The sequence below is a fragment of the Hemicordylus capensis genome, chromosome 5, assembly GCF_027244095.1.
Source record: "Hemicordylus capensis ecotype Gifberg chromosome 5, rHemCap1.1.pri, whole genome shotgun sequence".
In the NCBI taxonomy this organism is placed as follows: Eukaryota; Metazoa; Chordata; class Lepidosauria; order Squamata; family Cordylidae; genus Hemicordylus; species Hemicordylus capensis.
The window spans coordinates 257,711,117-257,731,174 of NC_069661.1; the positions used below are offsets into that span (position 1 = coordinate 257,711,117).

The 20,058-nt window shown below is 48.8% G+C and overlaps 1 protein-coding gene across 1 annotated transcript in view; it reads right to left on the minus strand.

Moving 5' to 3' along the window:
* Window positions 1-1,875: 1,875 nt before the first annotated feature.
* LOC128326280 (C-type lectin BfL-2-like) overlaps window positions 1,876-20,058 on the minus strand; it is a 28,314-nt gene continuing 10,131 nt past the window's right edge. Inside the window, exons 2-6 of the mRNA XM_053252838.1 lie at window positions 19,548-19,626; window positions 6,271-6,365; window positions 5,075-5,215; window positions 3,263-3,371; window positions 1,876-2,247 (exon numbers count right to left, since the gene is read on the minus strand). Coding sequence (XP_053108813.1) covers window positions 2,180-2,247; window positions 3,263-3,371; window positions 5,075-5,215; window positions 6,271-6,365; window positions 19,548-19,614 — 480 coding nt within the window. The 5' untranslated portion in view covers window positions 19,615-19,626 and the 3' untranslated portion in view covers window positions 1,876-2,179. The remainder of the gene's footprint in view (window positions 2,248-3,262; window positions 3,372-5,074; window positions 5,216-6,270; window positions 6,366-19,547; window positions 19,627-20,058) is intronic.

Consider the following 20,058-nt stretch of genomic DNA (forward strand, 5'->3'; position numbering starts at 1 on the left):
ACGTAGCTGCGCGGCTCCAGACGCGGGACGTCAGATGCGGGGGAGGTGGGTTGAGCGGGGCCACCACCACAGCCACACACAAGACACTGGCAGTCTGGTTCTGAGCCTGTTCTGAGTAGGGACCAGTCTAGAATCAGGTAGTGGATGCGTTTTTCCAGTTTTTATTTTCCCTTTCCTGCTCTATTAATAACTGTTTTGAATTTGTTTTTGTTTTTTTGCTGCAAAAGTAATGTTTTAATTGAACCAATTTTTCTAAAATTAAATTTCCGTGTTATAAAACAAATTAGAAGATTGTTGATTGTCTCCACAACATGCCTCTAAGCCTTTCCACATACCTTTTTCTTGCTTGCTTGCTTGCTTGCTTGCTTGCTTGCTTGCTTGCTTGCTTTTTGAAGGGCTGTTGTAGTGGACCCAGCCATCCCAAAAGTCCATTGCTGGCCGCAGTTAAAAGGTTAGGAAGAATAATAGAGGGGAAATCCTTCAGCACAAAAGGGGAGATTTGCCTGAGCAGGGGGAGAGTGAGGGGCCGAATCTAAGCAATAGCAATAGCAATAGCAATAGCACTTACATTTATATACCGCTCTATAGCTGGAAGCTCTCTAAGCGGTTTACAATGATTTAGCATATTGCCCCCAACATTCTGGGTACTCATTTTACCGACCTCGGAAGGCTGAGTCAACCTTGAGCCCCTGGTCAGGATCGAACTTGTAACCTTCTGGTTACAGGACGGCAGTTTGGTGGCGCAATGTGGAGGACTCTGGCCTTCCTGCCCCTGCCTGTGGGTTTTCCTTTGGGCCTCTGGTTGGCCATTGATGGAAGGAGTGTGCTGGATGAGATGGGCCACCTTGGTCTTATGCTCTGATCCAGAGCTCTAAGGGCGGCTGACCCTGAGACCCCCCAGGATGGACACAGAACCAGCTTTTGTTTCTAAACAGGAGAATGGCTTCTGTACCCAAAGGGAAGCAGGCCCTGGACAACTTTCTCTATCCTGGCCCATCTCAAGAAAGTCTGTACTTACTGTATAGCACCTGCCACTATGGGGCTGAACACAAGAAGTGCTAGTTAGTTTTGCTGTTCTAGAAAGAGTTGGATCAAGAGTAACTTTCCTCTGAAGGAAGCTTTGTTGCAGGGCATTTCAGATCCCTGGGACAGGTGCTTTTGTACCTCACGCAGAGCCAAACATTCAGTTCAATCCCCTGCCCCCAGGCTGTTTCCCTCTCACTACTGGTTCAGGTGAGGTCAGTGGAGTCATAGGTAGCCATGTCCTGGAGGAGCAGCACCCAACCCTTGGTCATGGTCAGAGCTATCAAACCGCTCCTCCATAAGCATGTGTCAATGGAGAGGAACCATGTCAAGGGAGAGAGTGCCTGCCTCACAAGAAAGGCGGTCCAAGGAGAGGAGAGCTGGTCTTGTGGTAGCAAGCATGACTTGTCCCCATAGCTAAGCAGGGTCTGCCCTGGCTGCATATGTATGGGAGACTTGATGTGTGAGCACCGCAAGATATTCCCCCTCAAGGGATGGAGCCACTCTGGGAAGAGCAGAAGGTTTCAAGTTCCCTCCCTGGCAGCATCTCCAAGATAGGGCTGAGAGAGATTCCTGCCTGCAAACTTGGAGAAGCCGCTGCCAGTCTGTGAAGACAATACTGAGCTACATAGACCAATGGTCTGACTCATATATGGCAGTTTCATATGTTCCTATGTTCCACATCTTGACAGGGTGCTGGATGGCTGGGACACTGGGGTTCCCTTGCAGAGATTAGAGTCTGTCTGGCCCGTGTTTGCAAAGACATCCTCCATTTATTTTGGAAAAGGAGACTGGTCTCCTGTGGGCTGAAATGTGGGACTATAGGAGAAGGATAAGAGACCTTGTTCATGCACAGAGAGATAAGGATGGAGTTTATTGGCGTTTTACTACAATCAATTTCTGGTCGCTGACCAAAATCAAGATCAATTCATTCACACTACCATCAACAGGCAGAGGACATTAACAACAGACTTCACATCTCAATCAATCTATAGGGAGCTGATGTTACCATATAGTAAGAGCACTATATGAATTCTGAATTCTTTGCAGGACAGGCCCCGCCCCCTCTTCCTTTTCTGAAGGTATCTTCTTAGTGGCCTCTCCACAGATGTTGAGCTCCTCCCTCTGGAGAGACCAAGAAGGGCAAGGGCTGGCACTAGAGGCGGTACATGCAGAGGAAGGCACGCTTTGATTGGCAGTTCTCGTCATTCCACAGCAGATAGCCTAGAAGGCAAAAGGGAAACAGAGTCTGATGCTCCCGCACTCCAGCCATTTCTGAGAGATGCAGATGCTGTGGGGGAAATGCCTCTCCCCTTGTGTCCCAGGGAGGAGGTCATGGGGAAGAGGAGACAGGCTGAGACAACAGCAACATTGGGCATGCCCTCAACCCCTGGTGGGCCACTGAGTGAAACAGGATGCTGGGCTAGATGGGCTTCCTTGGGTCTGATCCAGCCAGGATGTTCTTATGTTTCTTATGTCACAGCTACCAAACCTGGTGCCAGAAGGAGAGTTCCAAGGTATTGGCAAACAAGAAGGTTTTTATTTTCTAGAAAAGTCATTTGAGGATGTCAGAGCCTTTTAACTGAAGTTCCCATAAGGGATATTCCCAGCCCTAATAGGGTTATATGCCCTATTCTAGCCTACTCTATTAGGCTACCCAGTTATAGAAATCCTAATTGCATATGTTTTAGTCGAGTAATTCAGTGATGTGCAGACCTAATCTTAGAAACGCTTCTTCTAAATGGCACTCCACATCTGGATTTTTACAAGTATTTGCTTATCAAGTATGACAAGATCATTACAGATGTCTTGCTTGTGTCTGCTTCCCAATCAGTCAGGGATGCTCTTTTTGTTGATTACATTACAATGAGTTTTCATAAGTTAAGCGAACTGATTCGCCAGTCAAAATTTGCAGCCCTGTGATCAATACAGTATTTACTTGAAGCGAAGATGACTCTGAATTTAAGATGACCCCTTTAAAAGTAGAGGTTAAATATAGGTGGTTATACCTGCACATTTACCCAAAAGGAGCAGGACTCTGAATTTAAGACAACCTCCTGATTTTGAATATCAAGAAACCAGACACGTCTGGGCCAGACACGTCTCTCTCTGCCTAACCTACCTGCCTCACAGGGTTATGTGAGGATCAACGTAACCATGGACACTGTTCTGGGCTCCTTGGCAGAAGAGCAGGATGCAAATGTAGAAAGAAAGAAATACACTCGCTGACTGGACTCACCAGAAGCCGCCCCAAGCTCCACGCAGTCATTCTTCAGATTGTGGGGTTCTCCAGCATTCCAAGACTCATAGCTGGATATGGAGCCATCCGTCCATTTCCACTCCCTGTTCTGTGTTGACAGGACAAAGGGTTTTGCGTTGTGCACGGAAAGGAAGAGACTGCAGAGCTTACTTGGCGGTTCAAGCCCAGGGCCAGATTGCAAAGTCAAGGGCGGAAGGCAATTGGGGGGGGGGGGCGTAAAGAGGCAGGCATAGCAGTGCTGTTGGGCTGAAGGATGGGTAAAATCACCTCACCTTATTCTTCTAGAGAAAGACCTTGGGAAAGATTCTTGATGGAACTACTGGAAGTCTTTGGTTCTGACTCTCAGAATCCTGAATGTCTCCATTACGGCTCCTTCTCATCACGCAACCTAAACTTTGTATTGTGTTAAGGACCTTCTGCCTCCCTTTGTTCCTTTATTCATTTGTATGTTTTTCTTGGGAGCTCGTTTGGTAACGGAACCAAGGTCTTCCTGGAGTAGGGCTCTGGCTCAGCCTAAGCCCGTTGACTCAGGACTGACTCCCACTGATAGCGGGGCGGGAATGGGGCTTCTTTTCAGGTCACTGTACCAACATTTCTGCACAAGCTGCAGAAGAGGGAGACCAAGGTGATCAGGGGCCTGGAGCACCTGCCTTCCTTACGACGCATGTCTACAGCATCTGGGGCTCTTTGGTTTGGAAAAGAGGCGACTAAGGTGGAGGGGGACAAAGAAGCATAGCATTGCAGAGGCTGATGTTGACCTCTAAAAGTATCAGCAGTCTGGAGAAAAGGGATGGATAATTTTCCCTCTTCGCCGACACTAGAACCAGGGTTATCCAGTGCAATCGAGTGGCAGGAGATTTAGAAGAAAGAAAAGGAAGCACTTCTTCACATGGCACACCATTCATCCATGGAATTCACTGCCACAAGATGTTGAGATAGCTACTAACTTAGATGACTTAGACTAATTCAAAGAGGACTAGTCTGGATGGCTATATGCTACCTCTAGGTCACAGGCAGGCTACCTCTGAATCCCAGTCGCAGGGGAACAGCATCAGGAGAGGGGCCATGCCTTCATCATGGCCTGCTTGTGGGCTCCCCAGAGACATCTGCTTGGCCACCATGGGGAACAAGATGCTGAACAAAACAGGCCTTTGGTCAGATCCAGCAGGACTCTTCTTATGTTTATTTGCCAATGAACAATAAAGATTTATGGATCTGCTCCTGAATCTCTTTTTTGGCAGAGGTGCAAGAGGCAAAGCTGAGACTGAGGAGACTGAGTGTATTTTTCAGCTGGTAGAGAGACCCAGAAATATTCCTTCCCCTTAAGAAATGCTACGGGGGAATATGATTGCTTTGCCTCTCAGATTTTGGGAACCGGCATGGCTTTGTGACATCTATAGCCATTATACACCCTATTTGCCTGCCTGACAACCAACCACCACCACCTAAACAAAATAAACATGTGCAATTTAGTTTCATCATGAAATTTCACATACTTTATTCTTAAATTCATTGCAGAATAATTTTTTTTATAGCGAGAGGGTGCCAGGAGTAGTGCAACGCACAGACCCCCTCCTTGTCCACTGGGAATCTTATGCAACCAGTGTTCTGCCTTCTGGGATTCAGCAGATCAATCTGTCATATTTATATACCACTCCCACTGGCTCTAGGCAGTTTACAAAAGTCAGTTCAATCGGTTATTTAGTGTGCAGTATCTGTTCACAGCTTTGCATTCAGTTCTAGGAAAGCAGTTTACATTTAAAAATAAAAAGCCAGTAGAGCAGTACTTACATTCTGGGGGTCATGCAATCCAATCCAGACATTAGCTGTATTCTGGTGATTGGTCTGGATGTAGCTGGCCACCTCGGCTGCTTCCTCATCGTTAACAATAGAGGCCAGGTGGCCACGCCAGCCATAGCTCTGGCAGGCGATCTGGAAGAGGAAAAGAGACAAGGTTTCTTAAGAGGTCAGGAAATGGCAGGGCAGGGGGTGGGAATCAATGGATAATGGCCACATGAAGCTGCTAAACCTGACCACTTAACTGGTTTTCTGAACTGACCAACAAACTTTGATCTCATGGAGCAGGCATTGAACCCACTGGGCCAGGGGGCGTCATCAGACCCTGCTCAAGGCTAAAAGGACACCGTTGAGGGTTGAACTTTGTTAGCTCCACACCTGCTATCCCTGGGAGCTCTCCTAGGTCCTGCAGTAGCTGGCTCCGACCAGCTGCCTGGAAAGTGGCTATCTGGACCTGCCCCTCTGCTGCCTTCCTACTGGTCATCCTCCATTCCAGGATGCCTCCCAAGAGACTTTGCTCACCCGCTCGCGGGATGGAGCAGAACAAGGGAATTCTGTTCTCCACTGTGCAGAGCAGGATCTTCAGCTCAGGGCAACTCTCTTCCCTCCTGCCCTAGCCCAGGGGAACTATTTCTTGCAGGCCAAGCAGTGAGTGGATGTTTGGCCACAGTGAATCCTGAGGTGACCACATGGCCCAGAGAAGCACCATTGGTGGGTTCAGAGCTCAAAAGTGAGTGGGTTGATGATAAGGGAAATTGCTTATAAAGCATATGAGTGCACAGCAATTCATCTGGATACTGACCCAGCACCGAGGATCCAGGGGCCCTTAGTGGAGCTCCATGCCACCCCCACCCCACCCCAAGAGCCCTCTCCACTGTCTCCAGGTCCGCAGGAGCAGAAGCAGCACTGGGCCAGAGTGGAGGGATGAGTCTCCTTGGGAGGAGGGGGAACCAGCCTGAGTGACTTTCCAGGAGGAGCATGCTCTAGAACTTAGGAAGGTGTGGGGCCCCTGCAAGATTGCCAGGTCTTGGCTGGTTCAACAGCTTCCATCAGAGCTCCTGCCTCCAGCCTGCCTTGCTGCCTCACCAGACCCACATTCAGACGAAGCAATTAACAAGAAGCACATGTGACTCACTGGAGCCAAGACACACTCAGATGGCACAGAAAAAGGGAGGCCCTTATGCACTTACCTCTGCCTCAGCCCAGTTGCGTAGGTTGGACAGGTACCCATAGCACCTGCCCTGGTACTGCAGCCATCCCTGCGAGCAGGATGTGGGTTCAGCTCCTGCTCAGGGAGACAGAAGAAAAAGCCAGTCAGAGGAAGGAAGATGAATGGGTGCATAGAGTTGGGCAAAGGGAGGGGATGTGAGCAAAGCCTAGAGGCAACGGGTTTCTGGTGCTGAAGGGAAGGCAGAGAGTCCTCCTGTTTTGAAGAGATTCCTGGAGGTAATGCAGTTACTCTCCTGAAGAGAGAATTGCTGCCAGGGTTTTTAAAAATACCTTTTTGCCTTTAGAGAGGCTTCTGCAAGGAGACCTACACACAGGGTGGCGGGGGGATGTATGCCTCTATGCGAAGCATGCCAATAGGTGAAGTCCAAACAGGGATCTGAGTGTCATGTCCAAGGGAGGCTGCACGAACTTAACCCTTGGGAAAGGAGCAGCAAGGAGGACGCTCAGGAAGGCAAGTCTGCAGAAGGCTGGAAAACCCATCTTCCTCTTCCTCTGAGGAGAGCAAGAGGGGAGTTGGAGCTGAGAGAAGCACAGACAGTGAATGAGTTCTCCAGAGGCTGATCTATGCCAACTTCAGCGTACATTGCAGGGAGTAAAAGGAGGAATCTGAAGGAGGATGCCATGCAATATGCCTAGTGCCTTCTGCTGGCAATTTACTGCAGTATCTTTTCAATCTCTCTTCATTTTAATTTGCAAAGACACCATTTATTTACAGATTGCCACAAATCATCAGCAGATGGCATTAAGAATATGATGCAATGTCCTTATCCCTGCTGTGGATCGCTCATTTTATCCTCATTGTGATTTGGTCTGAATTTGGAATATATTACTGTCTGGAAGAGCTCAGTAACTCCTGCCCATGGATGAGCTTTCCAGATCTAACCTGGGACAACATTGCTGGTATCTTTAATAGCTGCTGGATACAGCGGGAGAATTCTAGCCACTTCGTGGTCTCCTTTGAGGGATTTGCACTGATGGGAGAAATGGTGGCACTTCCAAGGTTAGAGCCCTATTGCAGGTGGGATCCTGCCAACCCACCCCACCAGGCATCAGCCATGGGGCGGTTGTAGGGTTCAGCACCGACCAGGTCTGGCCATCTGCTTTCAATGTCGGGCTTCTCCAGCTCCAGGGAGTCACCGTGTCCGAGAAAGGAAGACAAGAGAAAGCATCTGCTGAGCATATGCAGTCTGGTTTTTCCTCACAGGGGTGCAACCACCTGTGGGCACAGGGGGCTCCCAGTTGAGAGACCATGACTTCTAGACAGCCTCATCCTCAGGCTGTCATTCCAGCCCTGGCCACTTGGCCATTCCCAGGAAGAGGCTGCATGTCTGAACGGCATCGCTACCACCTGGAGCAGCTGTCATAGCTTCACAGTTCAGAACTCCTGCTCTGTGATCAAGGGACCCAACAGTAAGCATAGCCTAATCTGAAGGCTCAAATGCCCTGTTGGTCCTTGATTGACAGGATGAACCTACCCCACCTGAGCCTATGTTTAGAAAGACTCTCTTCCCCAGCCACCCCCACTCCACCATTGCAAGACCCCTGCTTCCCATCTTGCCTTCTGGCTTGGATGGCAGGGGCATCTAAGATCATCATGGTGTCCAGCATACGAAAAGGACACACCCAGGTCCATGGCATTAATTTAGATGGGGCAGTCCTTCTGGCAGCAGCTCTGCTTTTAGGGAAATGCCTACAGCTGAGTATCAAGAGAGACAAAGAGCCTGGGTTGCATACTGACTCACCTGTCTGTTCATCTGTCTAGGTGGCTAATCTGGTGTGATGGCAATTCCTGCCTGACTGGTGCAGAAATGCCACCCATGCTGTGGCATTTATAGAAGAGACAACAGGGTGCGTTTGTGGGTGAGTGTGTACACAAGGAACTTCTGCAGCAACTTCTTTCCAAAGCAAATGTGTGCTTGCTTGTTGCTTTTAACTAAATAGCAGTCTGAAAAATCACCACACGATTTTAAGGGCAGGGAGGGGTGCTCTGGCCCAATGCAGCGTGGGCCAGTCTCCCTTCCAAATGGTGCTGCGTGGCCCCATTTTGCAGGGAGTCCATGCCCCCACATCTGACATCAGATACGGGGGTGGGGCCAGCGATGGCAGCCAAACATGGACTACTGCCAGCCTCCCTCCGCGCCTGGGTGAGAGAGAGCTGTAATAATGGGTGGCCTCAATTACACACATATAACTGGGTAAATTCACAGTCAGGTAAGGACAAAGAGGTCAAATTTCTAGATACGCTGAATGACTGTGCCCTAGAACAGTTGGTCATGGAACCAACCAGTGAGAAGGCAACCTTGGACTTAATCTTGAGTGGCACCCAGGACCTGGGGCAAGATGTCAGTGTCATCGACCCTTTAGGGAACAGTGACCATAGTGTGAGCAAATTCAACATACATGCGGGGAGAGAATCACCAAGGAGGTCTTAACACAGACATTTTGAATTTCAGAAGAGGAAACTTCTCTAAAATGAGGAGTTTGGTGAAGAGAAAACTGAAAGGGAAAATCAGGAGAGTCACTTTGCTCCAGAATGCATGGAGCTTACTCAAAACCACCATAACAGAAGCCCAGTTAGAATGTATACCAAAAAGGAGGAAAGGTACCGCCAAGTCTGGGAGGATGCCAACATGGCTAACAAGTAAAGTCAAAGAAGCTATAAAGAGGAAGAAGAATTCCTTCAGAAACTGGAAGGCCTGCCCAGATGAACAGAACAGAAAGGAACACAAATTCTGGCAAAATAAATTAAAGGAGATAATAAGGGATTGCCTTATGGTTTTGTTCTATCCCTATGCTGACAAAATCATGGGCAGTGCATGTTAAATAACAACATCAATTACCCACACACAGACTGGGTAAATTCAGAAAAGAAAAGAACACAAACCCTGGCAAAAGGAGTGAAAGGAGACTGTGTGGGGGGGGGGAGTTTGAGGGGGAGTTTGAGGAACATTTGGCTAAAAGCACCAAGGGGAATAACAAAAACTTCTTTAAAAACATCAGATGCAGGAAACCTGCCAGGGAGGCGGTTGGACCATTAGACAATAAGGAGTGAAAGGGATTATTAAGCAGAACAGGGAGGCTGAAGAGAAGTTAAATGAGTTCTTTGCATCTGTCTTCACGGCAGAGTGTACTGAGTATATTTATTTATTTACTTATTTATTTTATGTAAAATCTGTATACCCTGCCCCTCCAGTACACTACTGCTCAGGATGGCTCACAATACTGCTCAGGGCGGCTATATAACTGTGCCTGAACTGAGCTACTCAGGGATAGAGACAAAAGTACTGGGTCAGATAGAGATGACAAGAGATGAGTTCTAAACTGCCCGGAATAAATAAAAATTAACAAATCACCAGGGCCAAATGGCATCCATCCAAGAGTCCTTAAAAAACTCAAATATGAAATTGCCGGCCTCCTTGCAAAAATATGTAATTTATCCCTACAATCAGGCAGTGTACCAGAGGACTAGAAAGTAGCCAAAGTAACACCCATTTTCAAAAAGGGATCCGGGGGGATCTGGGAAACTACTGGCCAGTTAGCTTAACATCTGTGCCGGGTAAATTGATGGAAAGCATTCACAAGGATAAAATTGTTCAGCATATAGAAGAACAGGCACTGATAAAGGAGAACCAGCATGGATTCTGCCTCACAATCTTGCCTCACCAGGCTTTTGGAGTTCTTTGAGAGTGTGTCAACAGGTGTGTGGATAAGAGTGATCCGGTTGACATACTATCAGGGGCGTAGCCACAGTTGGGCAACCAGGTTCAAAGGACCCGGGCCGTCACCCCTCAGGGGTTGCACCTCAGCCCCCCCCCCCCCCCCGCCAGCCCCTGGCATCTGACGTCAGATGCAGCGGGGGCTGGTTGAGCTCCCAAATGGGGCCGCGGAGCCCCATTTTTTTGCGAAGAAGATCTCCTGTATTCGGGCCAACATGGACTCCACTATTTTTGCAGGGTCTATAGAGGAGGTGTCCAGCGATCCCTCTTGCAGTATTAGATTGGATCAGTTTCAATCTGTGACTCCTGAGGATGTGGACAAGCTGCTTGGGGTGGTGTGGCCTACCACCTGTTCTCCAGATCCTTGCCTGACTTGGCTGCTTCTGTCTAGCAGGGGGATTGTTGGAGATGGCCTAGTTAATATCATAAATGCATCACTGAGGGAGGGTAGGGTGCCCCCTTGTTTGAAGGAGGCATTGGTTAGACCATTTCTAAAGAAGCCTTCTCTGGATCCCTCAGCGATGGACAGTTATAGGCCTATCTCCAATCTCCCTTGGTTGGGCAAGTTGATTGAGAGGATGGTGGCCAACCAGCTCCAGGAAGTCTTGGAGGAAACTTATTATCTAGACCCATTTCAAACTGGTTTTAGAGCTGGCTATGGGGTTGAGACAGCATTGGTCGGCCTGATGGATGACCTTTACCAAGGAATCAACAGAGGGAGTGTGACTCTGCTGGTCCTTCTGGATATCTTGGAGGCATTCGATACCATTGACCATGGTATCCTTCTGGATCGCCTGGGGGAGTTGGGGATAGGGGGCACTGCTTTGCAGTGGTTCTGCTGCTATCTCTCGGGCAGATTTCAGATGATGGAACTTTGTGACAGTTGCTCCTTAAAACAGAAGCTGTTATATGTAGTCCCTCAGGGCTCCATTCTGTCACCAGTGCTTTTTAATATCTACATGAAACCGCTGAGTGAGGTCATCAGGAGATTTGGTGCTGGATGTTATCAGTATGCTGATGACACTCAATCTACTTCTCCTTTTCATCTTCAGGAAATGGCACTCATTCTCTAAATGCCTGCCTACAGGCAGTAATGGGCTGGATGAGGGAAAACAAATTGAAGCTGAATCCAAGCAAGACAGAGGTGCTCAAGGGGGGGGGCTCAGAATCTGAGGAGTGAATTAGATCTTCCTGCATTGGATGGGGTTACACTCCCCCAGAAGGAGCAGGTGTGCAGCATGGGAGTACTCCAGGACCCAGGCCTCACCCTGGTATCTCAGGTGGAGGCCATGGCCAAGAGTGCTTTCTTTCAGCTTCGACTGTTTCGACAGCTGCGCCCATTTCTCGAAGAGGATGACCTCAAAACAGTGGTGCATCAGCTGGTAACCTCCCGGCTCGATTACTGCAATGTGCTCTACATGGGGCTGTCTTTGTACGTAGTCCGGAAACTTCCGTTAGTTCAGAATACAGCAGCCAGATTGATCTCTGGGGTAACCCGGAGAGACCATATTTGCACTCTTATTGGTCTCTGGGGTAACCCGGAGAGACTTGTTTTGAAACAGTTACACTGGATGCTGATATGTTCCCGGGCAATACAAAGTGCTGGTTATTACCTTTAAAGCCCTGAACAGCTTAGGTCCTAGTTATCTTAGAGAGTGCCTTCTTCTACATGATCCCCATTGCTACTATTATCATTATTTTTGCACGGTCTTATCCATTTGGCTACCGGTTTGTCTAGTGGCAACACAGAGGCGATCCTTCTCTGTAGCTGCTCCTGAGATGTGGAATGCACTCCCGGCAGAAATTCGTAATTTGAGATCATTACTGTCCTTCTGGAGAGCCCTTAAAACCTATCTGTTTGGCCTAGCCATCCAGGGTTTTAAATGATTGACAAACTGTTTTAAATTGTTTTAAATTGCTGCCCTGATTTCCTGGGTTTTAAAGCTGTTTAATTGGTTTTATTGTGTTTTAATAGTTTGATTCTGTTAACTTTTTTTAATTGTTTCTATTGTGCTACAAACCACCCTGAGCCATTTTGGAAGGGTGGTATATAAATCTAATAGATAGATAGATAGTAAATAGATGGCAAGAGCTCCGTTTGCAGCACAGGCAGGAGAAGCTCTCCCTGCCTTTAAGGTCTGCCCCTTCATCCAGAATCAGATCATGGATGATTTCAGGTTTATTCTGTAATGCCAAGTCTGTGCAGAATAAACCTGAAATCATCCATGATTTGATTCTGGATGAAGGGGCAGACCTGGTATGTATTACAGAGACTTGTTTAGGGGAGGCTGGTGGCCCAGTCTGGTCCCAGCTTCTCCCTCCAGGGTACTCTGTTGAAGAACAGGTGCAGGGACATGGGCGGGGAGGTGGAGTGGCTGGGGTCTATAAGAATAACCTCTCCCTGACCAGGATCCCTGTGGAAGTGTCTGACCATATTGAATGTGTGTACCTATGTTTGGGGACCAGGGATAGACTGGGACTTCTGTTGGTGTGCCGATCACCCCACCGCCCAATGGAGTCCATAACTGAGCTGATGGACTTGGTCTCAGGTTTGGCGTTGGAGTCCCCCAGGCTTGTGGTGCTAGGGGACTTCAATATCCACTATGGAACCAGTTTGTCTAGGGTGGCTCAGGAATTCATAGCGGCCATGACAACTATGGGCCTAACCCAAAGGGTCTTGGGACCGACGCACATTGCAGGTCACACGCTTGATCTGGTCTTTCACTCTGATCAGGGTAGTGTTCCGTGGGTGGGGACTCCTGTGATTTCCCCATTGTCATGGATGGACCACCATCTGGTTAAGGTTGGGCTCACAGTCACACCCCACCTTCGCAGGGGCAAGGGGCCCATTGGAATGGTCTGCCTGAGAAGGTTATTGGATCCAGTAGGGTGCCAAGAAACCTTGGAGGGATTTAGTGTTGGCTCTGCCGGTGATCCTGGGGGTGGGGCGAGCATAACTGCCTGGCTCTGCTACTGCATAGTATACCTGGACTTTCAAAAAGCTTCTGACAAAGTCGCACATCAAAGACTCTTCAGAAAATGTAACGGTCATGGGATAAGGGGACACATACATGTGTGGATTGGTAACTGGCCGCAGGACAGGAAACAGAGGGTATGTAAAAATGGCCAGTTCTCTAAATGGAGGGAAGTAAGAAGTGGGGTCCCCCAGAGATCTCTACTGGGACGAGTGCTTTTAAAATGTATTTATAAATGATCTAGAAGTTTAGGTAAGTAGCAACGTGGCCAAATTTGCAGATGATACTAAACTTTTTAAGGTAGTGAAATCCACAACAGATTGTGAGGAAGTAAAAAAGGATATCTCCAAACTGGGGGATTGGGTGACAAAATGGCTGATGTGGTTCAGTGGTAGCAACTGTAAAGTGATACATATTGGGACAAAAAGTCCCAGCTTCACATATACGCTGATGGGGTCACAGCTGTCAGTGACTGGCCATGGAAGAGATAAGAACATAAGTTCAGCTCTGCTGGATCAGGCACAAGCCCCATCTAGTCCAACATCCTGTTTCATACAGTGGCCTACCAGATGCCTCTGGGGAGCCCACAGGCAAGAGGTATGTCCATGCCTCTCTCTTGCTGTTGCTCTCTTGCAACTCGTATTGAGAGGTGTCATGCCTCTGAGGCTGGAGGTGGCCCACAGCCACCAAGACTAGTAGCCATTGATAGACCTGTCCACCATGAATCTGTCTAAGCCCCTTTTAAAGCTATCTAAGCTGGTGGCTATCACCCACATCCCGTGGCAAAGAATTCCATAGATTAATTATGAGCTGAGTGAAAAAGTACTTCCTCTCGCCGGTCCTAAATTTCCCAACCTCCAGTTTCATGGGGTGACCCCTGGTTCTAGTGTTGTCTTTATATGTGTAATGGCCACCAGCCACTCCTCCTGGGAGTAGACCCAAGTGTGCTTTGCTTGCTTAGGAACATAGGAGGCTGCCATATACTGAGTCAGACCATTGGGTTATCTAGCTCAGTATTGTCTACACAAACTGGAATCTGCTTCTCCAAGGTAGCAGGCAGGAGTCTCTCTCAGCCCTATCTTGGAGATGCTGCCAGGGAGGGAACTCGGAACCTAGATGCTCTTCCCAGAGTGGCTCCAACTCTTATTGGGAACATCTTGCGGTGCTCACACATCAAATCTCCCATTCAAATGCAACCAGGGTGGACCCTGCTTAGCTAGGGGGACAAGTCATGCTTGCTACCACAAGACCAGCTCTCCTCTCTTGCTTCCAAGAGCATTGCTTTGTATTTATCCCTCTGGCAGTTTCCCAAAGTGGCCAATGCGCCACAGAAATCCTGACACCTGCCTGAAGCCGGGGCTGCTGAGCAGAAGTTCTGAGGACTTCTATTGCCTTTTGGGGTTCCCCGTGTGGCTCGAGGACCCTCCTCAGGGCTTGGTGGCAGGCAAAGGGGCAGCTCTGCCAAGGGCTGCTATTGCATGTCACAGTGTTGGCCTGGGCAGTGTCAAGGAGTATGCACGCTGCAATGGCAGTGGCGGGCAAGTGTGTGTAGGTGGAGTGCAGGAAGTAGGAAGGCTTTTCAGCCAGCGGAAAAGGAGAACTGAGTCAAGGCTGGTGAGAGGGGAAGGGAGTAGCTCTTGGAGGTCGAGTAGCAGCATGTGAGTTGTTCCCAGAATGCCATGTTTGGGGGGAGTGCAAGAAGCATCCCTCTGTCAGATGTACTAATAGCCTGGGGCTATGGGATTATAGTCCCCAGGAACCTTTCACCTCTTGAGTCGGCACGAACTAGTCATTGATCACAGGTTGAGGTTGGCAGCATGCCTTCAGGTTAGACAACAAACCGAAACAGGACATACCCGCCCATGCCTATTGAGGAAAAGCCAGCTAATAGACCTGTCAAAGCAAATTGGTCTGGGAGGAGCAACCCCTGCCTAAGAGATAACGGGTGGAATAATTCTTAGAAGTAGTACTGAAATGGCCATTGTTCATCCAATTAAGTAGATGAATTGGCTAGCACAGATAAGGGAGAATGCTAATGAACAAATAAAATACATGTATCTTTTCAGCTAGCTACTCTGAGCTGCTTGCTTTAGGAATGTAGGAAAAGTGCACCAGCCTGGAATGGATTAATAAATTTATCTGCTGCCTGCCAGTGCTAGCCCTAGAATGAGTGAGTTAACCCCCATTTACACACACACACACACACACACATACACACACACACATCCTCCCTCTGGAATTCTGGATTCTTGTGTTAATTGAATTTTCAAAGTTGTGTGTCCTTTAGTTTAGAAGAATTTTAAACAGGGGTTCTGTGGGAGAGATCCCCCTAAAATTCAATTTGACTGCCAAAAACCCTACCTCATCAGCAAACAACTTCAGTTTGATTGAAATGCAAACTGGCCTTGCAAAGGGATTTGGGAGACAGCATTTTGAGAAAGAAATACCCAAATATCTTTGGGAGCTCAATGCAATTCCAAAGCTCTTGCTAAAAGCCATGGCATAAATTGTGTGGAGAAGCTTTTCCAGAAGCTGGTTAGGAAAGTTCTAAAATCACACAGGTTTTTCTTTTCAAAGGTTTAGAAAGACTCTATTGACTTGTTCAGGGTTCTCTTGAAGAGCTATTCTGTTGTTCTTCTGATTTTTATGAGTTATAGTTGTGTCTAAGTTTTGTTGCCCAAGTTGAGCAGTCTAATGTAATTTAGGCCACAATGCAATTTGGTGGGACATGATGAGCCGGGTGTCACGATCAGTGAGACCCACTTTGTAAAGGTAAGCAGGGAGAGTGGGCTAAGCCCGCTCTCCCCACAGAAGAGCAGGGCGGGAGCCCTGGGCAGCTGGATCAGCCGCCCACATGACTGTCCGTTCCATGACGGAGCCAGCGGGGGATGGAAGGATCGGGGGCCACGCAGCCCCCAGAAGGTCCAGTATGCCTTGTGCAAGTACGCAGGGCATACTGGAGAGACCCCTGAGCCAGGAGGCTGCTTTTCAGCCTCCCACCGGGAATCTACTCATGAGTAGCCATGGCATGGAGCCATGATGCAGCTACTCACGGTTGCTTAAATCAGGTTTGCGGAGCACTCAGTCTGCAAACCTGGTTTAAGCACCGGGGTACAGAAGCGGGTGACCTGCTTGCGAACCATCAGGCTCGCAGCTGAAACCGGTGGTTCACACGATGGGAGAAAATTGGGCTAGCCTCCGCTAGCCCGATTTTCTCCCATCATGTGAATAGCCTCGATGTCTAAGCCAGTGGTTCACAACTTTTGCCATTGCAGGGACAGGTCATCCACATGAGACTACAGGAGACAAAAGGAGAGAGGGAGAATACTCCTATCAATCTATTGACATCCTCAGGAATCTTAGTTGCTTCTCTCTTTCTTGTAACCATGATCCATGGTTTTGCACTTTCTTAAATACAGTGATGATAAATCTCAACAATTCTGAACTGTAGGCTGATTTGTTTGGGCTATGGCTCACTCCAGTTCAGTTAAATAAACATTTGAAGCTGTTCCATAGTACCAAGGCAGTTTTATTTTATTTTTTTACATTTTATATCCTGCTCTTTTTACAAGGAGCCCAGAGAGGCGTACTACATTCTTAGGTTTCTCCTCACAACATCCCTGTGAAGTAGGTTAGGCTGAGAGAAGTGAATGGCCCAGAGTCACCCAGCTAGTATCATGGCTGAATGAGGATTTGAACTTGAATCTCCCCGGTCCTAGTCCAGCACTCTAACCACTACACCACGCTGGCTCATTGGTTTATCTTGCTATCTCAAATGACCTGTGGTCACTGTTCCATGGGGAGGGAGTGTTTTTATTGAAAGATTGATTGAATCCACAAATGGGTTGTGCTGCTGTGCTAGTCCCACAGGGACAGGCTCCCACCCACTGCAAAATTCTCAAATAACTGCGCCAAAAAAATTAAGTGTCATTGTTGTTCATCATTCTCTTCACTCTTTCAACTTGTTTATGTGGGGCTTCAGGGGCAAAACAGTGGGTTGGGTGGCAGTGCCCCCAAGGGGTGGTGCACCCAGATTCCAAATAGGGCAAAGAGCTGATTCCTTAAGAATTTTTGAGGTTTACGTATCTTTAAAATTTCCCCCCATAGGGAATAATGGAGGTTTCAGCAGCCACATAACTCTACCTGGGGGGCACTGGGGTGGCCCGGAGTGAGTGGTGGTGTGGTGCACATAGGGTGCCAACCACCTCCATGGGTTGCTAACCCATGAGGTGCTGGGTTCTTTGAAGTAGGGATGTGCACAAAACCGGTTCGCCCGGTTCGGTTCGGATCCGAACCGGGTCCGAACCAGGAGGGAGTGGTTCGGTTTTGGTTTTGTCCGAACCACCCCCTGGTTCGGTTCGGATCCGAAACCGGTTCGGACCAGTTTGGGTCGGTTCAGACACCTGAAAATTGGTAGGATGGTAGCTGGCACCCAGGGGTACCTGTCACCCAAACCCCAAAGCAATTGGACACTTGTACGATTTTTTAATGAATTTTTGAAAATTATTTTTATTTTTTTCTCATAGGATATAATGGGGCTAGAACCAGTCCATTATTCCAGCTACCAACCAACCAATTTTCAGGTGTCCGAACTGATCCAAACCGGTCTGAACCGGTTCTAACCGAACCACCCCCGGTTTGGTTCGGATCCGAACCGCCGAGCCGGAACCGGTTCGGATCCGAACTGGTTTGGATCCGAACCGGTTCGCACATCCCTACTTTGAAGTATTCTGAGTGTAGATTTTCTGGCAGCATATGAGATTTTGATGAATCCACTCTCATATGCTAAAAGAGAATCTACACACGAAACACCTCAGAAACAAAAGAACCCAGTACCCAGTGGGTTAGCAACCCATGGGGGTGTTTGGCACCCTATGTGCTCTACACCAGCACTCGCTCTGGGCCACCCTGGTGCCCCCCAAGTGCAGTTAGGGGGCTGCTGAAACTTCCATCATTCCCTATGGGGAACCTTAAAGACATGTAAAATCCATTCAAACTTTAAAAATCAGCCCTCCGCCAAATTCCTTTGAAATAATTCTGGAAGCTTCCACCCATTGGGCACTACCACCCCTACTCACTAGTTTTGCCCCGGGCCATTTTTTAAAATCCAAAACGTTTGGGGTTGGATTTTAAAATTTAGAACAAAGAACAAAATTGGTGTGTTTTGGACTGGCTGACTTCGAACAAAGAACAAAATGGGGGTGTTTCGGCTTCAGGCCAAAAACAAAAGAGGAAAAAAAACAAAACCCACAACCCTACTAAACATAGCCTGGAGCGATAGTACATCCCTAGTGCCACACTTCCTTTCAGGCCTCACATTGTCACCAACAGAGTTTCTATGGAGGACTCTGATCTTCCTTAGTTTTCTAGCCTGTTGAAATCTATCCCTTCTTTGACATACAGGACTGGGTCTCACGATCAGTGAGACCCGGTTTTGTCTGGTGAGCAGGAAGAGTGGGCTAAGCCCGCTCCCCCGGCTCACGAGCAGGCAGGGAGCCCTGGGCGGCCGGATTGGCCAGCCACACGATGGCCAGCTCCGTGACAGAGCCGGCAGGGGGTGGTGGGAGCAAGGGCCGCATGGCCCCCGCAAGCCCCAGTATGCCCTGCAGGAGCGCGTAGGGCATACTGGGGAGACTCCCGAGCCGGGAGGCTGCTTTTAAGCCTCCCGGCCGGGGGTTTACACTTAAGTAGACATGGCGCAAAGGCGCGCCGCGGCTACTCCCAATCGCAAAAGGCAGGTTTGCAGGAGCGCTCGCTCCCCACACCTGATTTTTGCCAGGGGTTCTCGAGCGGGTTAGCTGCTCCAGAACCACTGGGCTCGGCGGCGAGCCCGGTGGTTCTGACAACCAACAAAAATCGGGCTAGCCTCTGCTAGCCCGATTTTTGTTGGTTGTGAGAATAGCCACACAGTGATACTCCAGTCCATTCCTAATCTGCCCCCCAAATACACACACACACCACCAGCCGTCCTTTCCATAGACACTGTTATACAGGAATAGCCGTGTCCCACTGGTTCTCACTGTTCCACCATGTTTCTGTTATGCCCACTAGATCTAAATTTTCATGAGCAACCAAACACTCCAGCTTGCCCAGCTCGGCTCGGAGGCTTCTGGCACTGGAATTTCTTTTCCTCCCTACTCTGCACCATGAAGACAGAAAGCTCAGGGAGGCAGGCTTTTCTATCCAAGTGTGTACCTTGCCCAGTAAACCTTGCTTCCTTTGGAAGATACACTTTAATGGGCTTGCTCTTCTCACACACGCTTGGTCTGCTATCATTGGGGTGAAGTAAACTTCTGGCCCCCAGAATGTCCAAATGTGGTTATAGCTGACAGATGATACAATATTGGGAGCGCACATATCTCCTGGACCAGGGCTGGAGGTTTCTCAGACCCTATTCCTGATCTTGTGGTCTCTTCAATTCTGTGTCATGTACAAGGCTCATAGCTGCAGTGAGTACCGTGAATCTGTTCAGAACCATCTCTGTAGCTGGGTGGAAGCCCTAGAGAAACTCCTCTTTAAAAACTGGTAGTCTGTGCTGGAACCTACCTTCCACCAAAGGCTTAAAGAGGAGGCAGCCCAGCAGGCAGAGTCCAAGGTAGACCGACTGTCCCATCTTCTTGTTCTCCTGGGGAAACAACAGATGAACCATATTCAGCCCAGCTAGAGATGGAAAAACTTCTGGAAATGCTGAAGCTCTTCAGCAAAAAGCCCACCTTTTTGACAAACAGGTGGGTGGCAAGGATTTCTGGCCTGGCCCGTGGACGATGACAGACAAGCTGCAGTCAGATTTGGACCTTCAGGGTCCCCATGCTGTTTCCCTTGGCTACACTAGGAAGGGCCCTACGTTCAGAAGGAAACACACTCTGCATATGCTCAGATGACTCCTTCATGAGCATTTCCTCTGCCCCTCTGGCCCAAGCTAGGCCCCCACTGGGTCTGGGAACTTTCCTCTGCCTTTGAGTCCTGCCCCCAGGGGGTCATGCTGGCATGGGAGGGGGCAACCTCCACCCTGACCTCGATGGCTTGCTCTTCCCTCCCAAGTGCACACCAGGCCAGC